The sequence below is a fragment of the Bos indicus genome, chromosome 11, assembly GCF_029378745.1.
Source record: "Bos indicus isolate NIAB-ARS_2022 breed Sahiwal x Tharparkar chromosome 11, NIAB-ARS_B.indTharparkar_mat_pri_1.0, whole genome shotgun sequence".
In the NCBI taxonomy this organism is placed as follows: domain Eukaryota; kingdom Metazoa; phylum Chordata; class Mammalia; order Artiodactyla; family Bovidae; genus Bos; species Bos indicus.
This window is the reverse complement of record NC_091770.1, coordinates 38,548,767-38,573,383: the sequence shown is the minus strand read 5'-3', so window position 1 is coordinate 38,573,383 and position 24,617 is coordinate 38,548,767. Positions and strand designations below refer to the sequence as shown.

General features: G+C 45.3%; 1 protein-coding gene across 9 annotated transcripts in view; it reads right to left on the bottom strand.

Moving 5' to 3' along the window:
- The window catches only part of CCDC85A (coiled-coil domain containing 85A), a 229,910-nt gene extending 207,796 nt beyond the window's left edge, over window positions 1–22,114 (bottom strand). For 3 of the 9 annotated variants that reach the window (XR_002181747.2, XR_002181748.2, XR_011569253.1), the window contains exons 1-2: window positions 21,044–22,112; window positions 12,279–13,237 (exon numbers count right to left, since the gene is read on the bottom strand). Coding sequence is in view for 6 of the 9 variants with exons in the window: in XM_070798689.1 (XP_070654790.1) it covers window positions 12,283–13,237; window positions 21,044–21,301 (1,213 nt within the window). In the remaining 3 variants the exon portion in view is untranslated. Of the gene's footprint in view, window positions 1–12,278; window positions 13,238–21,043 lie in introns of all 9 variants that reach the window. The other 6 variants (XM_070798689.1, XM_070798690.1, XM_019970188.2 and 3 more) reach the window with 4 other exon arrangements.
- Between the last annotated feature and the right edge of the window lie 2,503 nt (window positions 22,115–24,617).

The window sequence follows — 24,617 nt, the reverse complement described above, 5'->3', positions numbered from 1 at the left end:
AGATATGCAGATGACACCACCCTTACAACAGAAAGCAAAGAACTAAAGAGCCTCTTGATGAAAACGAAAGAGGAGTGTGAAAAAGTTGGCTTAAAGCTCAACATTCAGAAAACAAAGATCATGGCATCTGGTCCCATCACTTCCTGGCAAATAAATGGGGAAACAGTGGAAACAGTGACAGACTTTATTTTGGGGGGCTCCAAAAATCACTGCAGATGGTGACTATAGCCATGAAATTAAAAGACGCTTGCTCCTTGGTAGAAGAGTTATGACTGACCTAGACAGCATTTTAAAAAGCAGAGACATTACTTTGCCAAAAAAGGTCAATCTAGTCAAAGCTATGATTTTTCCAGTAGTCATATATGGATGTGAGAGTTGGAGTATAAAGAAGCTGAGCACCGAAGAACTGACGGTTTTGAACTGTGGTGTTGGAGAAGACTCTTGAGATTCCCTTGGACAGAAAGGAGATCCAACCAGTCCATCCTAAAGGAAATCCAGTTCTGAATATTCATTGGAAGGACTGATGCTGAAGTTGAAACTCCAATACTTTGGCCACCTGATGGGAAGTGACTCATTTGAAAAGACACTGATGCTGGGAAAGATTGAAGGCAGGAGAAGGGGACGACAGAGGATGAGATGGTTGGATGGCATCACCGACTCAATGGACATGAGTTTGGGTAAACTCTGGGAGTTGGTGATGGACATGGAGGCCTGGCATGCTGCAGTCCATGGGGTCGCAAAGAGTCTGACACAACTGTGAGACTGAACTGAACTGATCTACATATTCCTTTAAAATGTGAAATTCCACCTATACCTACAAATGTAAAAATACCTAGCTATGTTTTGTGAATAGGTATAATAGTAGTAACCTAGTGCTCTTTTTTAAATAAATGCCTACTGTATACATGGCTAGTCAGACTCTAGCAAGAACAATGTTTCCATCACAGATAGATTTATGTACTAGGCCAATAAAACCCAAGTAGACAATTTTGAGATTGCAACAGGAAAAAGTCAAAAGTAGTTTAGGGTGAAAACCATATGGCATATAGTGTAAGAGTAAGAAGGACTAAGTATTGCTCTCCGTTTAAGAGCTAAAGGGAAACTATAAAATCAAGCAATTTTCAAGCCTGTTTCTTGATTCCTAACAGTTTCTCATGAAAATCACTACAATGAGGAAGCTATTCATGACAAACCACCTGAATAATGTTTATTTCTAGACCTCTAATTGATCATAATTGTAAATGTATTCTCTTCCAAAGTGCCCTCTATATACAATAAACAGCTAAATTCAGCCAGTCCCCCTTCCCTCCCATACAGCTCCATAACCAGGTCAATTCTGGTTGGGTCCTGTAACACTGAGGCAGCTGACCTTGCCTATCACATAAGACTGCTGCCCATCAGCAACAAGGGGCACCACCAAATAGGTAGATCTTTTGACATTCCTCAAGGCACCCCCTCACTCAGCCTTTGTCCAGTAATTTCATTCTGTCCCCTTCTTTCCTGTAAGTTGACTTTTACATCACTTTCCTGTGAGTCACTAGGAATCCATCACCTACAGATACGACTAAGTGACTTGTCTGTCAGGGTTATATCACACTGTGTAGGTGAACAGGTGAACTGGCACTTGCTGTTTAGGAAAAATTGAAGAGATGCTGAATTAACAAGCATAGTTCATTTGAATTCTCAAGAGTAGTTCAACAGACCAGGCTGCTTGGAACAGAAATTTGCAACTCAGATATCCTGACCTTTTAAATGACACCAAAAGTGTAATGAAAGTGTACTTTACTTCTGCCGACAGTAGCATAAATCAGAAAAACAGGCTTAATTAGTTTTGTTTGCAGTAAGCAGAGTTATTAAAAACACAATTCCTTGAGAGCAGTTGGTGTTGCCATCTGGTCTGACCCCTTGCTCCTGGTCTTTCCTTCTGTTTCTTGTGGTCCAGAAGCTGACACTTCTCCAGACAAAGCCCTTTGGCTGTGAAGACAATCAGATGTGTGAGGACAGGACTAACGTCAGCCCATTTTCACAAGACTATTGATCTGGAGGAATGTGGTCCTGGGATGGGATAAGTCCATGTGTGAGGAAGAAGAGCAAAAGGCCGTTGGTCTCTCAAGCAAAGAGCAGGAATATTCCTTCTACTAGGGATGCATTTCAAGACGTGTTCACCCAGCTGTGAACAGTTCACCCCATTTAACTGAATCAAAGGCAAGCGATCCCAGCTCCCCTCCTGCATCTCCAGGTCTCCTCTGTAACTTCTCTAGGCCCAAGTCTACTGACATCCACCCTGTCTCACTCATCATTGCAATTCGCTGGTTTTCTGGAATTTCCAACAGGAATACAGGAAGACTGGTTTCCTATTCTATTTAGCATCTTTGTTAACACTACCCCTACATCAAGCACCTTCAAAGTCTGGAGGATTAAATATCTTTATTAAAGTGATGCTTTGCCCTGGAGTCAACAGGATTCTAGTTCTCTACTAACTGGCAATTGGCCTTGAACAACTCACTGAACATCTCTGAAAGTCAATTTTCTCAATCAGAAGTGCATGAAATGGAGAGGACTTTACAGCTCCATCAAGTGGGAGCTCAATGGACTTGATGGACATGAGTTTGAGCAAGCTCCGGGAGTTGGTGATGGACAGGGAAGCCTGGTAGTGTGCCGCAGTCCATGGGGCTGCAAACAGTTGGACATGACTGAGCGACTGAACTGAACTTACAGCTCCAAGTGTTATCAGATAGTGTCCTAATTGTTTAGCAGCGAAATAGACATTCTCAATTAACCAAATAAAATAAATACGTACGAACACATGTATCCATGCTCCCAAATGCAATTTACACTTAACACTTCTAAAACAAGAGGCATTTATGGACACTCAGGAAGCTGCAGCTGCACATCAGCCAGATCGGGGTCACCCCTAAAAGCCAAAAGATGCCCCCCTCAATAATTGGAAGAAAGATGAGAGAGCCTTTCAGTTTCCTTTATAATCAAGACTAGAAGACAAAATTCTGAGTTTGACATAGCAATGAACATGTCTGACTAGAGAAACCAACTCAGGAATCAGAAACCATCTTCAAAATTTTGGTCATCAAAAGGTAACCAAAACATTCTATCCCTCAACCACAGCAGCAAGCAAAAATGGTGATATAATTATCTTGTCTGTGAGATTTTTAAATGTAAGTAGTTACTTTGCTTTATGTAGCTGAAAATGGAAGGAGTCATTCAGTATTTTCAAATACAAAGCATTTAATGTTTGATGAAAAATGCATATAAGAACACTCAATGTAGTGTGCACACGAGAGAGAGAAAAGCAAATAATTGAAACAGAAACTTAGAGCAATCATCAAACCCAACCTTTCTCTTTTACATATACCGTCTTATAGAAAAGCCCATGGGAGGCCTACAAAACTAAGGATCTGAAGAAGGAAAAAACTAAAAAATATCACTCCCCATACTTTCATCTATTTATAATTGAATGTGTGCCTAATTTCAAACCAGGGCCAAGATGAACTCCCAAGACTTTGTGCACCCTTCCATAATGATTCAAGTATGTTAGTGCTGCAATACATTTAACTCTTTGGCACATGAAGACTGTAAACAACTCAATGGTGTGAATAACTTAGCCATTGTCCTTCCTTAAGAAGGACAAACCAGCATTGCCTTTATAAGGACAATGAAACAAGCTGCTATTCTTCTGCTCTTTTCTCCTCTCTAAACACCTCTTCTGCCACTCTGCTGCTCAAGGATCTCCACTCTCTGAAAGAGCAGCCACTCTTTCTATTGGAAACTCTCAAATGGCACTCTAAAAGAGAAGGCAATTTATGTCAGGAGCAGCAGTAACTTGAACCTCACTCTCTTGCAGATTAGAGAGCTAGAAATTAGAGCTGAGATTTCACACGTCTGATTTCTCAAGTGTCCCATGGTCTACTCTCTTGATGTTGAATCACAAATTTCCTAGAACTCTTGAAGAATCAGCCCATTTCATAAAATGAAACTTTTAATATTTCCCAGGATCGAGTTCAAAATAAGTGTTTTTCTTCAAATGTTCACAAAGCTTGTCATAAACACTATGCATTAAAGTAGTATTAAGAGCAACCTGGTTGTTCTGTAGTACCCAAGGAGCAAAAATTGCTGAGTTGCTAACAGGTTCTCCTGCTATCAGAAAAAAAATGAGCGTTCCTATGAAACTGTTTGTAAGCTGAAATGGCGAAAAGTGAAGCAGCAATTACCTCAGACACATCTTGCTAACAGATGCACAAAGCAAATCGAGGTAAAGCACGGATGCTCACAGGCACAGTGCAAAGCTACGGAGGCCTGACGCTGAGTGTGCTTCCTGGGGAAGGAGCTTGGGGGTGCCGCCCTCACCGCTGGGGTGTCCACTGGGTCTCCAGAGGTTCACTGCCAAACCAACCCTGAAAGCCATTTTTGCTTTTCACTTTTCCATAAAATTGAATATCCTCTTTAGATTTCTTTAGGTTAGCGAAAACAGGTACTAAGGTAGGTCTTCAATAGAGCAAATTTTTGAAAGGTAGGGGCACCCCTGTATTACAGAAACACTATTATCTGAAACACAGTCAAGACCCAGAAAACAAGCAAAAACTTACTTTTTCAGCCCAAATAACTGATAAATGCATGACACATGGATCATGCACTAAAGCCCATGCACTTTACTCATAGAAGGATACTTCAAGGTCACTTACTCTTGTTTTCAGCACAGTTCTTTCTAATCAGTGTGGTTATCCATTTTCCCAAGGTATGAAAACCATTAGAGCAGAGCAGAATTTAGAAACAGCAAGGACATGAGTTAAAATCAGGCCAGGTAAGGGCAACAAGGAATACTGCTGACACCATGCTGGTACTAGAGTGACTGAAAATCTATTAAAAGTAGATATTGGAAAACAAATAAAGATGAGCCATCTAACATAGGGACTCACAGCTCTATCTAGCTTCAGAGTTTCTAAATATCAGAAGTGGCCAAAACGAGTAATTTCAGAGTCTAGGGCCATAGACTTCAGCATGTGTGTACATGCTAAGTCGCTTCAGGCATGCCCAACTCTTCAACCTTATGGACTGTAGCCACCTCTGGAGACACACAGGCTCCTCAGTCCATGAGATTCTCCAGGCAAGAATACTGGAGTGGGTTCTCACGCCCTCCTCCAGGAGACTTCAGCACACACTAGCCCAGTGGTACTATACAAGCAAAACTTTTTTTTTTCAGTTTTTGCAAGGTTTGCCTTCACATTCTTACTTTTGAGCAGTGGAGCTTAACTAATATGATCCCCACACTGACGTCTCCAGAATAATCTATCATTACTATGAGTAAATGTAGAGCCTTACAGCAATCATTCTGTCTTATTCATTTGACACTTGTGAAAATGACTTCTCAGATGAAATGGAATAGTCACCGTAATTTTGTTGTAAGTTAGGCTTTTTCTGAATCATTTCATTTAAAAAGATAAAAGCATTACTAACTCAAGGGTATTTTCCTACTGTGCATATCTTCTGAAAAGTTGCCATGGACCCCAAACTACAAATGTTTAATTGATTTCAACTAGGTCTAAAGAGCACGACCATGATCAGCTGAAAGTAATTTGTCTTCAGCTTCATAGCTTACGTGACTGAACCCAAATGCATTTGAAGATGTATGCTAAACAGAATCAATCAGCTGAATGGCTGGCATTATTTAGACATAATATTAAAGTTACTGAAATATATATATATATATACATACACATACATATAGAGCATATAGATGATATAGATAATCTCTTTAGAAGATTAAAATGGTCCCCAAGATTTCAAGAATGTTTATAGCTTTGTGCTATTATTGCCAGTGCAGCTGAAAACCTTACATTCTACTAGAAATTACCTCTGTAAGCCATCTAGGTTTTCCAATAATAGTTTGCCCCGCAGATATTTTGCAATATCTTAAACTATATTTCCAATATTAAGCATTCTATGTCATTAAATAGAACTAACACCCAAAAAAGATGTCCTTTTCATTATAGGGGACTGGAATGCAAAAGTAGGAAGTCAAGAAACACCTGGAGTAATAGGCAAATTTGGCCTTGGAATAAGGAATGAAGCAGGGCAAAGACTAATAGGAGTTTTGCCAAGAGAATGCACTGGTCATAGCAAACACCCTCTTCCAACCACACAAGAGAAGACTTTACACATGGACATCACCAGATGGTCAACACCGAAATCAGACTGATTTATTCTTTGCAGCCAAAGATAGAGAAGCTCTATACAGTCAGCAAAAACAAGACCAGGAGCTGACTGTGGCTCAGATCATGAACTCCTTATTGCCAAGTTCAGACTTAAATTGAAGACAGTGGAGAAAACACTAGACCATTCAGGTATGACCGAAATCAAATCCCTTATGACTATACCGTGGAAGTGAGAAACAGATTTAAGGGACTAGATCTGATAGACAGAGTGCCTGATGAACTATGAATGGAGGTTTGTGACATTATACAGGAGACAGAAATCAAGACCATCCCCAAGAAAAAGAAATACTAAAAAGCAAAATGGCTGTCTGAGGAGGCCTTACAAATAGCTGTGAAAAGCCGGGGAAGTAAAAAGCAAAGGAGAAAAGGAAAGATATAAGCATCTGAATGCAGAGTTCCAAAGAATAGCAAGGATAAGAAAGCCTTCCTCAGTGATCAATACAAAGAAATAAAGGAACACAATAGAATGGGAAAGACTAGAGATCTCTTCAAGAAAATTAGAGATACCAAGGGAACATTTCATGCAAAGATGGGCTCGATAAAGGACAGAAATGGTATGGACCTAACAGAAGCAGAAGATATTAAGAAGAGATGGCAAGAATACACAGAAGACCAGTACCAAAAAGAGCTTCACAACCCAGATAATCACGATGGTGTGATCACTCACCTAGAGCCAGACATCCTGGAATGTGAAGTCAAGTGGGCCTTAGGAAGCATCACTACGAACAAAGCTAGTGGAGGTGATGGAATTCCAGTTGATCTATTTCAAATCCTGAAAGATGACACCGTGAAAGTGCTGCACTCAATATGCCAGCAAATATGGAAAACTTAGCAGTGGCCACAGGACTGGAAAAGGTCAGTTTTCATTCCAATCCCAAAGAAAGGCAATGCCAAAGAATGCTCAAACTACCACACAATTGCACTCATTTCACATGCTAGTAAAGTAATGCTCAAAATTCTCCAAGTCAGGCTTCAGCAATACGTGAACCGTGAACTTCCTGATGTTCAAGCTGGTTTTAGAAAAGGCAGAGGAACCAGAGATCAAATTGCTAACATCCGCTGGATCATGGAAACAGCAAGAGAGTTCCAGAAAAACATCTATTTCTGCTTTATTGACTATGCCAAAGCCTTTGACTGTGTGGATCACAATAAACTGTGGAAAATTCTGAAAGAGATGGGAATACCAGACCACCTGATCTGCCTCTTGAGAAATTTGTATGCAGGTCAGGAAGCAACGGTTAGAACTGGACATGGAACAACAGACTGGTTCCAAATAGGAAAAGGAGTACGTCAAGGCTGTATACTGTTACCCTGTTTATTTAACTTATATGCAGAATACATCATGAGAAATGCTGGGCTGGATGAAGCACAAGCTAGAATCAAGATTGCCGGGAGAAATATCAATAACCTCAGATATGCAGATGACGCCACCCTTATGGAAGAAAGTGAAGAGGAACTAAAAAGCCTCTTGATGAAAGTGAAAGAGGAGAGTGAAAAAGTTGGCTTAAAGCTCAACATTCAGAAAACGAAGATCATGGCATCTGGTCCCATCACTTTATGGGAAATAGATGGGGGAAACAGTGGAAACAGTGTCAGACTTTATTTTTCTGGGCTCCAAAATCACTGCAGATGGTGATTGCAGCCATGAAACTAAAAGACACTTACTCCTTGGAAGGAAAGTTATGACCAACATAGCATATTAAAAAGCAGAGACATTACTTTGCCAACAAAGGTCTGTCTAGTCAAAGCTATGGTTTTTCCAGTAGTCATGTATGGATGTGAGAGTTGGACTATAAAGAAAGCTGAATGCCAAAGAATTAATGCTTTTCAACTGTGGTGTTGGAGAAGACTCTTGAGAATCCCTTGGACTACAAGGAGATCCAACCAGTCCATCCTAAAGGAGATCAGTCCTGGGTGTTCATTGGAAGGACTGATGCTGAAGCTGAAACTCCAATACTTTCGCCACCTGATGCAAAGAGCTGCCTCATTGGAAAAGACCCTGATGCTGGGAAAGATTGAGGGCAGGAGGAGAAGGGGACAACAGAGGATGAGATGGTTGGATGGCATCACCAACTCGATGGACATGGGTTTGGGTGGACTCTGGGATTTGGTGATGGGCAGGGAGGCTTGGCGTGCCCATGGGGTCGCAAAGAGTCAGACATGACTGAGCGATTGAATTGAACTGACTGATGTCATTAAATCAAATTTATTCTTATGATAAATGCAACACGCTTTGAATAAACAGGTAGAGTATAATCAATTATATTTTTCAAAATGTCTTAAAATTGATAACCTATCAAAGTGTATATAAGGCTACCAAATTACCATACTGAAGCTTGAAGATTAAAAACTATTATCCATGTCTTTAACCATCTCTGTGTCAGCTCACACAATAGAAATTATACTCAGAGAACCTCAGTTAAAAATCAGTTCTGTAGTATTTCTGTAACTGCTGACATTTTTCTCCCAAGAGACAGTCAATTTCTATTGTCCAATGCATTCATAAGTGATGGTCTGACTTTTTCTAAGCAAAAATAAAAGATGGATGAGAGCGATCAGTCATGCTGTAATGTACCACTATTGAACTCACAGTCAACCTTGTTCAGAGAAACCCTGCTGTGCTCTTCCACACACAGGTTATCTCATTCCTAACAGACAAAGCCATTTTTGTGTTATCAGCATCTTTCATCTACTCATTAGTAACCTCAACAGAGAATTAGAAGCAATCTTAAAACTCAAGGTAAAACCTATAAACTGAGAGATCTGAAATGCGGGGTTCTCTTGTGGGAAAAAGCCATTAGGATGGCAGATGCCACGTGATATACAAGCACCGTAAGCAGCCACTGGAAATAAGTTAGAAACCCCCATGCTTCTTTATCTTGATTTGAAGGCTTTAAAAAGTAGCCTTAAATGATTCGTATGTCAGAACTTCCCCAAACTAACCTAATAATCCCACCCACCAAAAACTCAAATTTTCAACCCATACCCCCAAAGATAGCCTTGGGCTGGGGTTGTGAGGGGTGCAGGTTTTCGGTAGCTGCTGTGATCAGTCCTCTCAGTTCTGGAGTTCAGCAAAGGAAAGAACTTCCTTCTTCCCAGGCTGCCTAGGTGTTTAAGAGCTTCACTCACACCAACCTATCTTATCCAACAACCACGCACCTTGGCTAGGGGCTTCCACCTGGTCTGCTTATTAGAATCACCTGAACGGTTCTTTTTTATAATGTGCCCACAGGACAGTGCCAGAACAAATCAATGTTCATCAGAACGTGGAGTCCATGCACCAGTGTTTTTACAAAGTCAGCCCAGTGATTTTAACCAGCAGCCAAACTAAAAAACACTGCTCGAAAGCAGTGATTTTGAACCAGGGGCAATTTTGCCATCTTGCTACCCCAGGAACATTTGACAGCCATCTGGAGATATAATCGTCACAACTAGGGATGGCTTACCGGTAGACCCGTAAGTCGGGAATGCTGCTACACCTGCCAAATCACACAAGATGACTCCCTCACAACTTTCACCTGCTTTGTGTTCAAGCAAAAACATTTAAGTGCTCATCCAAAACACCCATTACTCCAACCCCACACTGAAGGGCTCTGTAAATGACTCAGCAAATTTGCAATTTGGGATTTACCTCGCTCTTGATTCCTATCTGTTTATAAACCAGTAATTCAACCAAAGTGTGTGGGGATTTAAAAATTTGAAAAGTCATGTCTTACCATCCATATAAAAAATTAATTTGCAACAGCAGGATAAACACAGGCTACCAGTGCCCAAGTTTCCAGGCTGATGATCCATAAACATCTCATCGTGCCTCTTCATTTTCCAATTAATTATTGAAATAAAAATGCAATGCAAATGGACTACAAATACACTTTGGTGAGGATATCAACTGTCAGAATATTTGTCACTTTTGAAAGAGAAAACCTGAAGTAAACAAGAAGCTATGGTTTCATTCTAAAGACTACATCTATGTTACATCAAATTTTTAACTAAATTAAAATAAATTTTTTTTAATAATTTTCCTGTGAAATTTGTCTGAACTCAGGCAATAAGATTCCATGATGTAATGTCCTCTCAATCTAGAGACAGACCTTACTTAGCACAAATTGCTTAAAAACTGCACCTAAAATCTCTTCTGGTAAGTTAAATCGTACATTAATTAGAGAAGTTCTTTATTTAAATAATTTCTTTTTTTTTTTTTTTAAAAAAAAAAAAACACAGCCTGGTGGCCCGGTATGGCCCGGGCCCCACGATGCGGTGCTCCATGGGCCCGCACGCCACGGCGGCGACCAGCGCCGATCCCCGAGTCCCAGGCGCCGCAGTTTGAATCTAAATAATTTCTTTTGCAAGAAGAATTGTTTTGTAAGTGAACCACCCGCCCTTAAGTAATCTTTATTTGGGTTCAAGATACAAAATTTCCTCAAAATAGTGTGCACATTTACTTGTCATGCTAGTTAAAAAATAATCAAGAAATGGAAGTCATCAACTTTACCTTCCCATTAACCCATTACCCCCAAAGTCAAGTTTCATGGCTGGTGATATATACATCTTGTGATAGCAACACAACCAAAATATCTTTTTAAAAGAATTTCATCGCGTGTGAGAACTACACAGCTGAGGCTGCCCTGCAATCAGGCCGCTCCTGCACCTCCCCAGGAAAGAGCAAGTGCAAGGGAGGGCCCGTCAGCCCATCAGCAAAGGAAAAGCCCCTGCCAGCCAGGCAGTGGCCTCGACGCAGCAGTGAACTGGCTTCTCCTGGCTTCCACCTCCCAGCACACACAACTGAGAAAGCAACGGCATCCGCCCTTTCCTGCTCTTTCCAGTTCCAAATCCGTGCTTAAAATATTGAATGTATTAGAAGCCAAGCTTCAGGAGTCAATCTTCAGCACTATGAGATTAGGATGAAATGAAATCCAACAGGTAAATCCCCAAGTATAATATTGAAAATTTACCCCTTTGTGTCATTGCTAAAATGAGTGCCCTCGACCACTGCTCAGAGCTGACTGCACACAGACTCTGGGGCAGCTTTCAAATAAAGTGAAAAACCTCAGATACTGAAATTTTTTGAATGCAAAAACTCCACAAAACCTGTCATTTTAGTTCTAACTCAGCCACATGTAACATAAAAGAACTGTGAGGATTTTTTTTTTAAACAGAAAACTATTTTCTCTAGAGTTCAAAGTGGTTTCAGAACCAAGATGCAGAAAATTAAACCTCTTCCAAAAGGTTTGGAGTCAGGTTTAGGGGTGCTTCAGCAAATGTAGTGGCTGTTATGCTTTGGAAAGCAAAAGAATGTCCAAACACATCTGTACATTTTAAAGGAACATTTAAATAACCAGAAAGACGACTCACAATGTAAAAGAGCATGCTACTCAGAATACGTTTGAGGGACTTTGGTGAGAGGATCGGGTGGGTTTTGACTGAACTGGGAAGGAAATCATTTGATGCACTCCAGATGGAAAGAAAAGTCACAGATTCCTGTTAAAGTCCCCAACACAGTGCAAAACATTCTCAAGGTAAAGTAAGGCATGTTTACAGGCGCCTGGCAACCCAGTTTCAAGCCATTTAAGGATGCCCTAGTTCTTTTTTAGTGTTATTGTTTTTCATAATAAATACTTATTTCTTCCTGCACATAAAAGCTGTTAACTGGATTCAAAAAGCTTTGGTCACCTGTTTCAGCAGAGCCCGGTAGGAAACTATACACAACTAGGAAAATGTTCAAGATACAGAAATCTTAGATTGGTTCTATTTTTATCTTCAATGACCGACATCTCACCCTAACCACTCAGGGTCCCACAGAATTATTGTTTTCCTCTCCTTCCCCTGCCCCCTCCTCCCCAGCATTCTCCAGGCTACCTGATAAATGCATAAAACGAGGACAAATGGAGGGGGAGTAACACGCATCATAATTTGGGGGCAAATATATGCTGCCCTTCCCCACACACCTCCAGGCCAGCGACTGCTGGCACCTGCACTTTCTTACGTGGCTGGCAAGCCTTTCATCATCTTAACTGTCTACAGAGTTGCCCCAGCTCCGCAGCACGTACTGACCCACCGTTCATGCCACTGTAGACATTCCGGTGATGGGCTGACGCATCTTCTTGCGCCTGCCTTCGGAGGGTGCCCTCCCTGCTGCTGCTGCCGCTGCCGCCGCCGCCTCCACCCACGTGTTTGTGATCAGGGCTCCCTCCGAAATGCTGTTTGAGGTGCTCGGGGCTGGTGCCCCTGACCCTGGGGAGGTGCTCCAGGCTCCCACCGAGGGCGTGTTTCTGCAGATGCTCGGGGCTCCCTCCACTGTGCCTGGTGTGCTCGGGGCTGCCGCCGGGCCTGTGCTTCTGGAAGTGTTCGGGGCTCCCGCTCAGCACGTGCTTGGGCAGCGTTTCCGGGCTGTTCCCTGCGTGTGGGTGCCTCTGCTGTTCTGGACTGCCCTTGCACAAGGGTTTGTGGTGCTCAGGGCTGGGGCCTTTGAGAGCTTTGGGGTGATCTGGGGTCCCGGAGGCCCTAGCTTTCTGCAGATGCTCGGGGCTGGCACTCCCGTGCTTGGAATGTTCCGGGCTGCCCTCTGCCCTGGGTTTCTGCAGGTGCTCAGGGCTGCTGCCGCTCGCGTGGTGCTTATGGTCGGGGCTGTCGGTGCTGCCGGTGCTCGAAGTACTGCTGCCGTCGCCCACGTCCCGCACGTAGGGTGCTGTGGTGGCGGAGAGCTGGCACAGGCTGGCCTGGCTGTCGATGGAGCAACGGCTGCCCGCGCAGCCCGGGCCCTTCTCCTCGTCCAGCAGCACACACAGCTCCTTGAGCTCCATGTTCTCCTTCACCACCTCCTCCTGCTTCACCTCCAGCTCCTTCAGCTTCTGCAGGTATAAGGCCACTTCCTTGTGCATCACCCCCGCCGTATACCGGCCCAGTCTCTGCCACTCCCGGGACACCCTCTTGCCCTTCTGCCGGTCATCATCCAGGAAACAGCAGAGGTCCCTCAGCTCCTGGTTGTCCTCCTGGAGTTTCTGGTTAATATCCTGAAAAGAGACACACAGCCATTCAAGGGAGGAGTAATCGTGTATGGGCCGGGGCACTAGGCTCAGACCTCCTGGGAACTGGGAGTCTGGAATGGGTGAATTCTCTGTGATGTTAGGGGAGGAAGTGAAAAGGTGAGAGCAAGCTAAAGATGCCTGCTGCTGCTGCTAAGTCGCTTCAGTCGTGTCTGACTCTGTGCGACCCCATAGACAGCAGTCCACCAGGCTCCCCCGTCCCTGGGATTCTCCAGGCAAGAACACTGGAGTGGGTTGCCATTTCCTTCTCCAATGCATGAAAGGGAAAAGTGAAAGTGAAGTCACTCAGTTGTGTCCTACTCCTAGCGACCCCATGGACTGCAGCCCACCAGGCCCCTCCGTCCATGGGATTTTCCACGCAAGAGTACTGGAGTGGGTTGACATTGCCTTCTCCAAAAGATGCCTAGCTATCCATATAAATAAAAACAATGGGTATCGATTATGCTCCCTGCCCTATGTTTTACTTGCATTATCTCATCTACTTCTCACCAAACCCTCAGGGGATAATGGTTATCATGGGTCTTTTACAGAATGGGAAACTGGACCTCGAAAAGCTTCACCTGTCCAAGGTCATCCAGTCAGTCTTGAGGGAGCAGCCAGTTCATTAACAGGAAATCGGTAAAAAAGAAAAAGAAAAAAAAAAGACAAGGGTCCCTGCTTCACCTTCAAGAAAGAAAGATGGCTACTTGTGACCTGCGAAAGACTTAAAAGCTCTGAAGCAGCAGACTTTTCATCACCACAAACAAGAAACAGAGCCTTGGTGTTCAGCCCATGACATGGGATGCGCAGCCCTGATCCCTCACTAGGGAGCAGCATAATTGCCCTCTGGTGGCGCTTCAATCCTGCACATCCAGCCCCTTATTGCCACCCCCAACCGCCAGAGGTCTCCCAGGCATCTCATGGAAACTCAAGCTCTTGTGTTATATCCAGACTCCCCTCCCCAAATCACACCTCTCAGCACATGCCACCTCCACCCATCCTGTTTCTCTTCATAAGAATTTGTAGTTGTGCCTGGCACCTCCTTCTCCTTCACCTCCCATTTGCAAGCCAAACACATCTCCTGAACTCTACCTCTGAAACCTACCTTGTCACTCCCATACTTCAAACCCTTAAAAGGGTCTCACTGCCCTTAGGATAAAGTACAAAATCCTGTAAGTCTCAAAAGGCTCCCAGTCCTCTTAACTGGCCTACTTCTCCAGCATGAATGGTGATTCCTTCATGAATATTTAGTAAACATCTATTATGTGCAAGGTATTAGTCCAGGTGCTAGGGAGAGATCAGTGGACACAGCAAGGACATCGACTGTGGACCTTGACCTTGAAGGACCTTGACCTTCCTATGGCTTTCATTTTGGTGGGAAAGACTAGCAAAAAGTATAGAACGTAATGTCATATAGTAAAAAGTGCTGGGAAAAAGACTAAAGCAGGTGAAAAAATACTATCTATAAAGAGAAAGCACCTCTGCAGAGAAGGAAAACATTTGAGCAAAGACCTGGGAGAAATCAAGGAGCAAACATTTGTTGAAAGCGAGAAAGGCCAGTGTAAAAGCCCTGAGACGAGTGTGGCTCAAGCTGCAGCAAGGCTCGTGGACCTAAAGCGGAATGAGCAGGAGGGGCAGAGTGAGGAAGGAGGTCTGGGAGGCGGCGTCCAAGTGGGTGGGTGCCAGGGCTAGGTAATGTGGGCCACAGGAGCCACAGGAAAATTCTGGACTGTCGATGAGCTGAGGCTCAAGGATTGACATGATGTGATTCATTCTATAAAGAATCACCAGTGTTCTGTGCAGAAAAGAGTTTGCTGGGGGATGGAAGGAGGGAGTGACTTGAAGTGAGGGAGACAGGATAAGGTGAAAGCTGGAAGACCAGCTAGGAGGCTACACAGTCTAGGTAGAGGGAGATAACAGCGGCTGCTACCCTTGGAGGCAGTGCACAAAGTGAGACCATTCCTCCCCATCACGCACTGAGCCCCACCCATGCTGGCGGGTCTCAGGCCCAAGGGATGAGCCCTTCCCCCTTTCACTCAGGCTAAAGGGAGTCCTCTTCCATGCTGGACCCCTTCAACGGCCCCCCTGTTGGGCTTTTTACAACTTCTAATCACACATGGTTGAGTGTGACTATTGGTCAAGTCTCCTCCTTCACAGGACCAGAGGCATGAGAATGGAGACCCATCTGTTCCTTTCACCTCTGTGTATCCCACACACAGCACCCCTACTGTGGATACCTGAAATCAAGGAATTCAGAATTAACTGTGAAATCCCCATTTAGTCTCCATTCACACAGAGTAAAAGGGGTAGCTGTTTCTTGCAGCATCATCCTTTGGAGGGGGTGAAAGGGGGCAGCTACCTAAGATTTCCCTTGCTTCACAAAGCTTGAAAACCTCTGGTCTTGTGACTGTCAGACGACCCAGAACTAGAGGCACTCAGAGAGGGGACCTGATTCTCTCAAACTCAGACTGATTCCAACACTTTCCTTGATATTGACTAGAAAGTAAACCATAAAACATCTACCAACCATGCCTGGCACCTCCTGGCAGTCATGAGGCCTAAGGCAGGAGTGATTCTCAAGGCCTGAGGAGAAAGAGGATCAGTGCAGCTTAGTTTCCAACTTGATTCTAACTCCTAGCATTACCAATGGCTCTGTTTCCTTGTGTCTAATGCCCATCCAGTTCTTCCGCTTCTCAGTGCCACCTCTGACCTCAGGCCTGCTGTCTCCAAAAGCATCCCCAGGTCTCCCAGCCTTGATCTGCCCAGCCTCTAACTTCCCTCAGTCATTCCAATTCAAGCTCTCCCTGGCCAGACTGATCTTCAAACACTCTCCCTGCAGGTGACATCTCTCCTGCCTCCATCACCTTCCCTTTGCCAGGGAAAATGAAGAAACCCTTGGACCAGGCCTGATAGGCTTTCTCCTGCCTTTCTACTTTTAGACCCCTCTAATTATGAACCAGCCAACTAGGAACCCTGATTAGGTCTAAATTTCCAACTAGAAAAAACTACCTTGTCCTGTCTGTGAATTTGCCTAAGAGGAGAGCTTGCACTTCTAGGACTCCACCAGCCCTAGAAGAGCACCGGGTATGCAGGAGCACCAGGTCTGAAAGAACGAATGAGTGAATTTCTACTCACTGCTCCCTGCCTGTGGGAAACACTCCTTAGAGCACTCATTGGGCATCATTTTTTTTTCTTTTCTAATGTAGATGGCTTCTGGAGGGCAACAATCCATTTCAGTGTCTTTCTTTGCATATTTGATTCATCTGACTTGGTGCACTGCACACAGTGAATGCTTAATAGGTGTTGATGGAGCGACCAACCCTTTAAAGCCCCAGGCAAGTGATCCAAACGAGACACAGCTCTAGCTGCTGACAAAAGGCTTCTTATTGTTTTCTGCTGGCTCCTGCTGTGTTGGAGCCTATAGTAATAAGAGAATAAATTATCCCTTGACACGGGTGCCTTATGGAAAATCAGAAGCTGTGGATATTCTAAGAAAATAATGCTAAACAAAATCAATCTTTCGCAGCTTCAAAAATTCTTGCACATTTAGCTTAATTCTGGTATTTCACAGAAAGTTCAAGTCATGTTCTTCTTCATCTGAATCCCCATGTGAAAATATTACCTTTTGACTATCCTACAACTATTCCTGTTTTCTCCAGAACTGGGAAGTAAACAGGACTTGTGCCACCATGGGTTGCTTCCCAAATGGAGTGAAATATATACATGTGACCCCTGAACAAGCTGGGGGCTAGGGGTGCTGACATCTGGCCAAGTTGAAAAGCCATGCAACTTACAGTCGGCCCTATACACACCAGATCCGCAATCACGGATTCAACCAATGGCAGATCATAGCCCTGCAGTATTTACTCGTGAAAATATCCCTATAAAAGTGGACCTGAGCAATTCAAACCTGTGTTGCTCAAGTGTCAGAATTCTAGTTGAGGTTGAAGGGATAGGTATTGCCTCATTCAGTTTTATCAGTATCCCCTTTTTTAAATTTCATTTATTTACTATTCCTTTTTTTCACTGCATGCGTGCTAACTCGCTTCAGTCATGTCTGACTCTTTGCAACCCCATGGACTGTAGCCCACCGGGCTCCTCTGTCCATGGTATTTTCCAGGCAAGAATACTGCAGTGGGTTGCCATACCCTCCTCCAGGGGGTCTGCCCAACCCAGGGATCAAACCTGCATCTCTTATGTCTCCTGCATTAGCAGGTGGGTTCTTTACCACTAGCGCCACCTGGGTTCTTGCAAATATTATGTCCTCTCCAATTTTTAGCTATTTCCTTTGCCTTCTAATGAATAGCTAAGCAACCAGCTTGATAATAACCTTGTGAGCTAGTTTTTTCAAATCTGTCTCTTTAAGACTTGGGTTGTCTTTTTCAAAACAGTATTTTTTTTAACATTGCAACAGGCCACTAGATGTTACCCATTTGTCTAAAGTGGGCTTTTTAAAAGACTAAATGTATAATCACTTGAAATTCACATCATCCCAAATTTCATACCTAGGGCTCTTGAGCACTGCGTGTGTGTGTGCGTGCACTCAGTCACTGAGTTATGTCTGACTTTCTTGTGATCCCATGAACTGTAGCCCACCAGACTCCTCTGTCCATGGTATTTTCCAGGCAAGAACACTGGAGTGGGTTGCCAGGGGATCTTCCCAACTCAGCGACTGAACCTGCATCTTCTACAGTGGCAGGTAGATTCTTCACCACTGCACCATCAGGGAAACCCCTCAAGTGCTATAACTGAGGTTAAAGAATTATTTTGTTGTTTTTCCATCATTGCAGAATGGGGAATTAGTGTGTTGGAGAGCAAGGAGGAAAATTAATGTGTTGCAGATAAATCCATAGAGATTCAGTTGCCCCCAACCTCCCCTGCCAAAATTCTAGGCCAGAGCCATGTGAGTGCTGGTACATGTTCAGAGAGCAGGAATGTGGTTCTTAGGAATTCATCCCTTTCAACATCAGCACCCTAACCAGAATCTCCTTTCTCGAACCCCTTTTAGGAAGACGCATCCCAACCAGAGAATGTCAACCAGCCAAAAGAAAAAAAATCAGCTTACTTGGATCATTTCATATCTGTGTGACCTTAAGAAAGGTATTGAACCTCACTGGGTTTCTTCATCTGTGTATCATTTAATCTTCATCAAACTTCATGCAGAAATAATATACCCATTTAGCAGATGAAAAAAACAAAAGCTCAAGAAGGTGAGTTATTTGCCCATGCTACCCAAATTATCAGGGCCCAAAACCTTTCACTTTCCACTGCTCCACCCTGCACTACCAAGCCAATGCTAGGACTTAGTCATAGGCCCCTCAAAGGACGAGAATATTGCTTCCATCTCCCCGTGTCCACAGCCAGAGTACCACCTAGTAGCCTTCAAAATATTGAAATGCAATTTCAAAGGCAGCTCACAGAAAGAGACATTAAAAAAAAAAAAAAGGCAAAGTGTTATGGCCTTAATTACTCCAAACTTATAGTCTTCAGCTGAGAGTCCCAAACCAACAGAGGGCACAAAATAAATTCCCTTCCTTCCAATTAAATGAAAATAAATATACTATTACTTATTTAGTCAATGACATTTATGGATCATGATGGTGTCCACGGAATTTCTGAGCCGAGATGAGGAAGGGAAGGAAGATGGCTGGCCCCTTGACAGGGCTTTACCATAGCCCTGGGGGGATGAGGGGGGCCTGGGCAGGGGCGGATGATGGGGATGAGAAGTAGAGGCTGTGTCAGACAGCAGCAACCTGCCCCATCATTTCTGAACTTGGTGGACTAGTCACAAATTCCAGCCACAAGGGAGACTACTTGAGGTGTCATAGCTACTCTTAACTGGCCGTATAGGTATTCCTCTAAATGAGGTTACTGGAATCAAGACCAGGTCCCCCATTCCCCACACCACTTACACATAGACTTACACACACAGTCCACACAAATGAAAAGAACTTTCAAGTATTTCTAAGCACTTATGTCAATGCTCCATACTATCAAAATCTCTAGGAAATTAATTACAAACTCTCCCAAGTCATATTATAGTTCAAGCCATAGAAGAGGATGAAATTGGACCATCATGAACTATACCTGGGTCCAGCTTTGCCTAGGAAACTGACTGATCCGGAAGTTTCACAGCTATACATACACTTATGCATCGTCACCTGATGACAATAACCACCATTTTTGTAGACAAGTCCAGAATTAAACCTTTGCCTACATTATCAAAATTGTCACAACCCCCAAGGTGATGGTTACTATGATTTGCATTTTATTAATGAGTAAAATGAAGCTCTGAGAAATTAATTACCCAAGCTCACCCTCCTGGCCAAATGAGGATTCTACTGTAGATGCAAACCCACCTGAGATGATCTCCCCACTACCCTGGCCTGCCTCTCATCCCCCAAGAGTCTAGTACTTAATAAATAGTCCATTAGTAATGAATTAAACCAAAAGAGAGATAAAGCCTTGGGGTTTTTCTAACTGAGATTCTCCCAACTGCACCCACTCTAGGGACCATATGACAGTCAGCTGGAGCCTCGGGGCAGGGCCATCTCCACCTGGAGTGGGCCCAGCACCCAGGTGAGCATCTTGCCTTCTGCTCCTCCCATTCCCCTCTGCCCCAGAATCCTAGAGCTGGACCGCTGAGGAAATTCCGAATGCGTCTAGGGCCTGAGGAGTCGGGTGGGAGTGGAAGAGAGACAAGAACAGCATGTGCCTGCGGGTATTTGCTCCCCAGGTTCCTTCAGAGATTTCGTTTGTGTCTGGCTTCCTATAAACAAAAGAAAACAATGAGAGGAAGGAATACCAGGAGGCACCAGCGCAAGCAGTGAGGAAAGGAAGTTTGTGGTACACAGGGGCAGGGCGGTTCCCCACCACTCATCTGCGGCAGCCACTGGGGCGGGCACACTGCAGGCACACTCAGAGGCTGCCAGGAGAAAAGAAACTTAGTGGGGGTTTGGGGCTTTACTGTTTTGCTTTTCTTTTGTTCTTTTCTTTCCCCTAATAGCAAAGAAAGGAAAAGCATCATTGGCTGATACTTGAGTTACATTTTCAAATCCCTGTGCTTCCCACACTGGGTCCCTTTGCCCTTCACCCCAGGCTAGATGAACTTATAATCAAATCCGGGGCAAATGGTACGGTCGGGCAACCCCAGATGATGCCAGTCTAACTCGAGGAGAAGGAAAGCATCGGAACAGGTAGAAAACAGAACGGGAAGGCAGAGGTAAGCTTCTCTGCAAGATGAGACATAGCCCAGCTCCAGGGATGGCGCCGGGCTTCACCCTGGGCGCCCCGTCAACCCCTCTCCCCCGTCCCTTTCTTCACTTTATGCCCCATGGAGAAGTCGTGGCGCCAGAGCAACGCTATCGTGTCCCTGATCTCCAAGGGCGAAGACGCTCTGGACTCAACCCTTCGCTAGTTTTTGTTTTTTTCCTGCCTGGCTGTAACCCGGCTCCCCAAAGCACCGATTTTCCAGGTTTCCTGAGAAATTAAAGATTCCGCGGGCCCATCGCTGACCTCCCAGCCTTGCTACATCCTTGGAGCACGCTCCTGGGGCCACAAAGGACCACCGAGCTCGACGCTAGCGCGCCCCATATGGAGAAGAAGAGACAACCGAATGTCTCCGAAGTTTGGAAAAGTTTCCAAAGGGCTGGGGAAGGGAAGCGGGGGGGGTGGGGTGGGGCGCTGCAGACAGGGAGAAAGGGGAGCACTACCTGTTGACGGAAGGAGGGAAAGTCGTCTGGCCCCACCTCCCCGGGGCGCCCAGCTCCCCGCCCTGCCGAGCTCAGCGCTCACCTTGAGCCCGCGTATCTCGCCGAGGTGCAGCTGCAGGCGGCGGTTGACCTCCCGGATGAGGTTGCTGTGGTCCAGCATCGCGCTCACCTTCTCGGCCTCCGCGCGCCGCAGGCAACGGATCAGCTCCTCCTTGCTCCACTGCAGCAGCTCCTCGTCCGACACTTTGGACAGGTCCTCCACGGCAGCGGCCGCAGACGGGCCGGCAGAGGTTGGAGGACAACTTTCCGCCGCCGATGCGCCTCCAGCCGCTTTCGACATGGTATCCGCGCGGTGGCAGGTGCGAGTGGGTGGAAAAGGCAAAGCGACTCCCGAAGACGCGGGCGCTGCGGGGCCGCCTCCGCCCACACCCCTGTGCGCTCCAGCGAGTCAGCTGCACCGCCCAGGGGCCGCTGGGTTGGGGCGGCAGGGGTCGCGCTGGACGGCCATCCTACCTCGCCATCTCCGCGCGCGCGCCCGCGCACCCCCAGGGCCGGGCAGCCACCCGCGCGCTGCGGCCAAGGCACATCCCGACTCCGCGCAGGTCCATGGTGAGGGGTGCCGGGAAGCGGGTGCCGCTCGGGGAGACACTGGGGAGCCGCACCCCGGATCCCCTGCCCTCTCTGCCGCCCTAATTTGAGCCTGTCGCCCCCTACACTCTCTCACGCACACAACGCAGACACGCTCACTTTCTTCCCCCTTGGCCAGCTGCAGCCCCGCCTCTCTGCTAGCCTCGCTGGGGCGCGCTGGGCCCCAGGGCACCTCCGGGGCTAAGCTAGGGCCGCCGCCGCTGCTGCCCGGGTGATCCGTGCGGTCGGCCGGCTGCGCTCCTCCGACCGCCTTCGCTACTCCCGCCGCCGCTCCCAGAGAAGCCTAGGATTTGCAGCGCCGAGCCGAGGAGGGGTGGAGGCTGGGTGGGAAAAGGCTGGATCGGCAGGAGGAGGAGCCTGGAGCCAGGGCCGCCCGCAGCCGGCCGCACCTCCCGCGCGGGCCGGACGCAGCTGCAGCCGTTCGCTTGCCTGCTGGGATGCCGAAGCACGCTCTCAGCTGTCCCGCCGGGGAAGGCCGGGGGGTGCGGCTCGTTCTGCGCCCCGGCGCGGGTGGGGCGGGACAAGTATGAGAAGACGTGATGCTAGGGCTTTGGGAGGCTCGCGGGCGCCACCGTGTGACCGAAGTTACTGCTTCCTCCGCCCCTTGCCTGCCAGGCTCGTTACCGGGCAGGCGAAACAGCTGTGAGCAAAATGAGAGCTACTTGAAGAAATTGGGGTTCAGGAAAGATGAATAGGACGACATGAGGGTAACCGTCTGCGTATACTTTGGAGTACGGAAGAAAAGGTCGGCGGCAAAGACATCAGAGGGCTGTGGGGAAGAAACGTGTAAGAAAACCCTCTAAGAAGGGGAAAAAGAGGCTTCTGGGCAATACTCTAGGGACCACACACCCTTACACTCACCACAGCAGGCCTCTGTCTTGTCTAAAAACCCACTACTTAGTGAAGAAGCTTAAGGGGAGGTTCTGGATCTTTTATATTTTTGTTTGAAAAACATCAAAGCCTTAAGGGAAAAATAAAAACTCCTGCTCAGGGAGGGGTTTGATTTAGGTCATATCTGAATGGTCTAGTGGTTTTCCCTACTTTCTTCAATTTAAGTCTGAATTTGGCAATAAGGAGTTCATGATCTGAGCCACAGTCAGCTCCTGGTCTTGTTTTTGCTGACTGTATAGAGCTTTTCCATCTTTGACTGCAAAGAATATAATCAATCTGATTTCAGTGTTGACCATCTGGTGATGTCCATGTGTAGAGTCTTCTCGTAATGAAATCCCTTACGATATACAGTGAAAGTGGGAAGTAGATTAAAGGGACTAGATCTGATAGACAGAGTGCCTGATGAACTATGGATGTAGGTTCGTGACACTGTACAGGAGACAGGGATCAAGACCATCTCCAAGAAGAAGAAATGCAAAAAAGCAAAATGGCTCTCTGAGGAGGGCTTAAAAATAGCTGTGAAAACAAGAGAAGCCAAAAGCAAAGAAGAAAAGGAAAGATATACCCATTTGAATGCTGAGTTCCAAAGAATAGCAAAGAGAGATAAGAAAGCCTTCCTCAATGATCCTTGCAAAGAAATAGAGGAAAACAATAGAATGGAAAAGACTAGAGATCTCTTCAAGAAAATTAAGATACCAAGGGAACATTTCATGCAAAGATGGGCTCAAAAAAGGACAGAAATGGTATGGACCTAACAGAAGCAGAAGATATTAAGAAGAGTTGGAAAGAATACACAGAAGAACTGTACAAAAAAGATCTTCATGACCCAGATAATCATGATGGTGTGATCACTCACCTAGAGCCAGACATCCTAGAATGTGAAGTCAAGTGGGCCTTAGGAAGCATCACTACAAACAAAGCTAGTTGTAAGTAATAGAATTCCAGTTGAGCTATTTCAAATCCTAAAAGATGAGGCTGTGAAAGTGCTGCACTCAATATGCCAGCAAATTTGGAAAACTCAGCAGTGGCCACAGGACTGGAAAAGGTCAGTTTTCATTCCAATCCCAAAGAAAGGCAATGCCAAAGAATGCTCAAACTACCGTACAGTTGCACTCATCTCACACGCTAGTAAAGTAATGCTCAAAATTCTCCAAGCCAGGCTTCAACAATAAGTGAACCATGAATTTCCAGATGTTCAAGCTGGTTTTAGAAAAGGCAGAAAAACTAGATATCAAATTGCCAACCTGTGCTGGATCATCGAAAAAGCAAGAGAGTTCCAGAAAAACATCTGTTTCTGCTTTGTTGTTTATGCCAAAGCCTTTTACTGTGTGGATCACAATAAACTGTGGAAAATTCTGAAAGAGATGGGCTGGATGAAGCACAAGCTGGAATCAAGATTTCAAGGAGAAATATCAATAACCTCAGATATGCAGATGACACCACCCTTATGGAAGAAAGCAAAGAAGAACTAAAGAGACTCTTGATGAAAGTGAAAGAGGAAAGTGAAAAAGTTGGCTTAAAACTCAACATTCAGAAAACTAAGATCATGGCATCTGGTTCCATCACTTCATGGCAAATAGATGGGGAAACAGTGGAAACAGTGGCAGACTTTACTTTTTGGGCTCCAAAATCACTGCAGATGGTGATTGCAGCCATGAAATTAAAAGATGGTTGCTCCTTAGAAGAAAAGCTGTGACCAACCAACCTATACAGCGTATTAAAAAGCAGGGACATTACTTTGCCAACAAAGATTTGTCTAGTCAAAGCTATGGTTTTTCCAGTAGTCATGTATGGATGTGAGAGTTGGACTATAAAGAAAGCTGAGTGCTGAAGGATTGATGCTTTTGAACTGTGGTGTTGGAGAAGACTGTTGAGAGTCCCTTGGATTGCAAGGGGATCTAACCAGTCCATCCTAAAGGAAATCAGTCCTGAGTGTTCATTGGAAGAATTGATGTTGAAGCTGAAACTCCAATACTTTGGCCACCTAATGCAAAGAGTTGACTCATTGGAAAAGACCCTGATGCTGGGAAAGATTGAAGGTGGGAGGAGAAGGGGACAACAGAGGATGAGATGGTTGGATAGCAACACCAACTTAATGGACATGAGTTTGGGTAAAC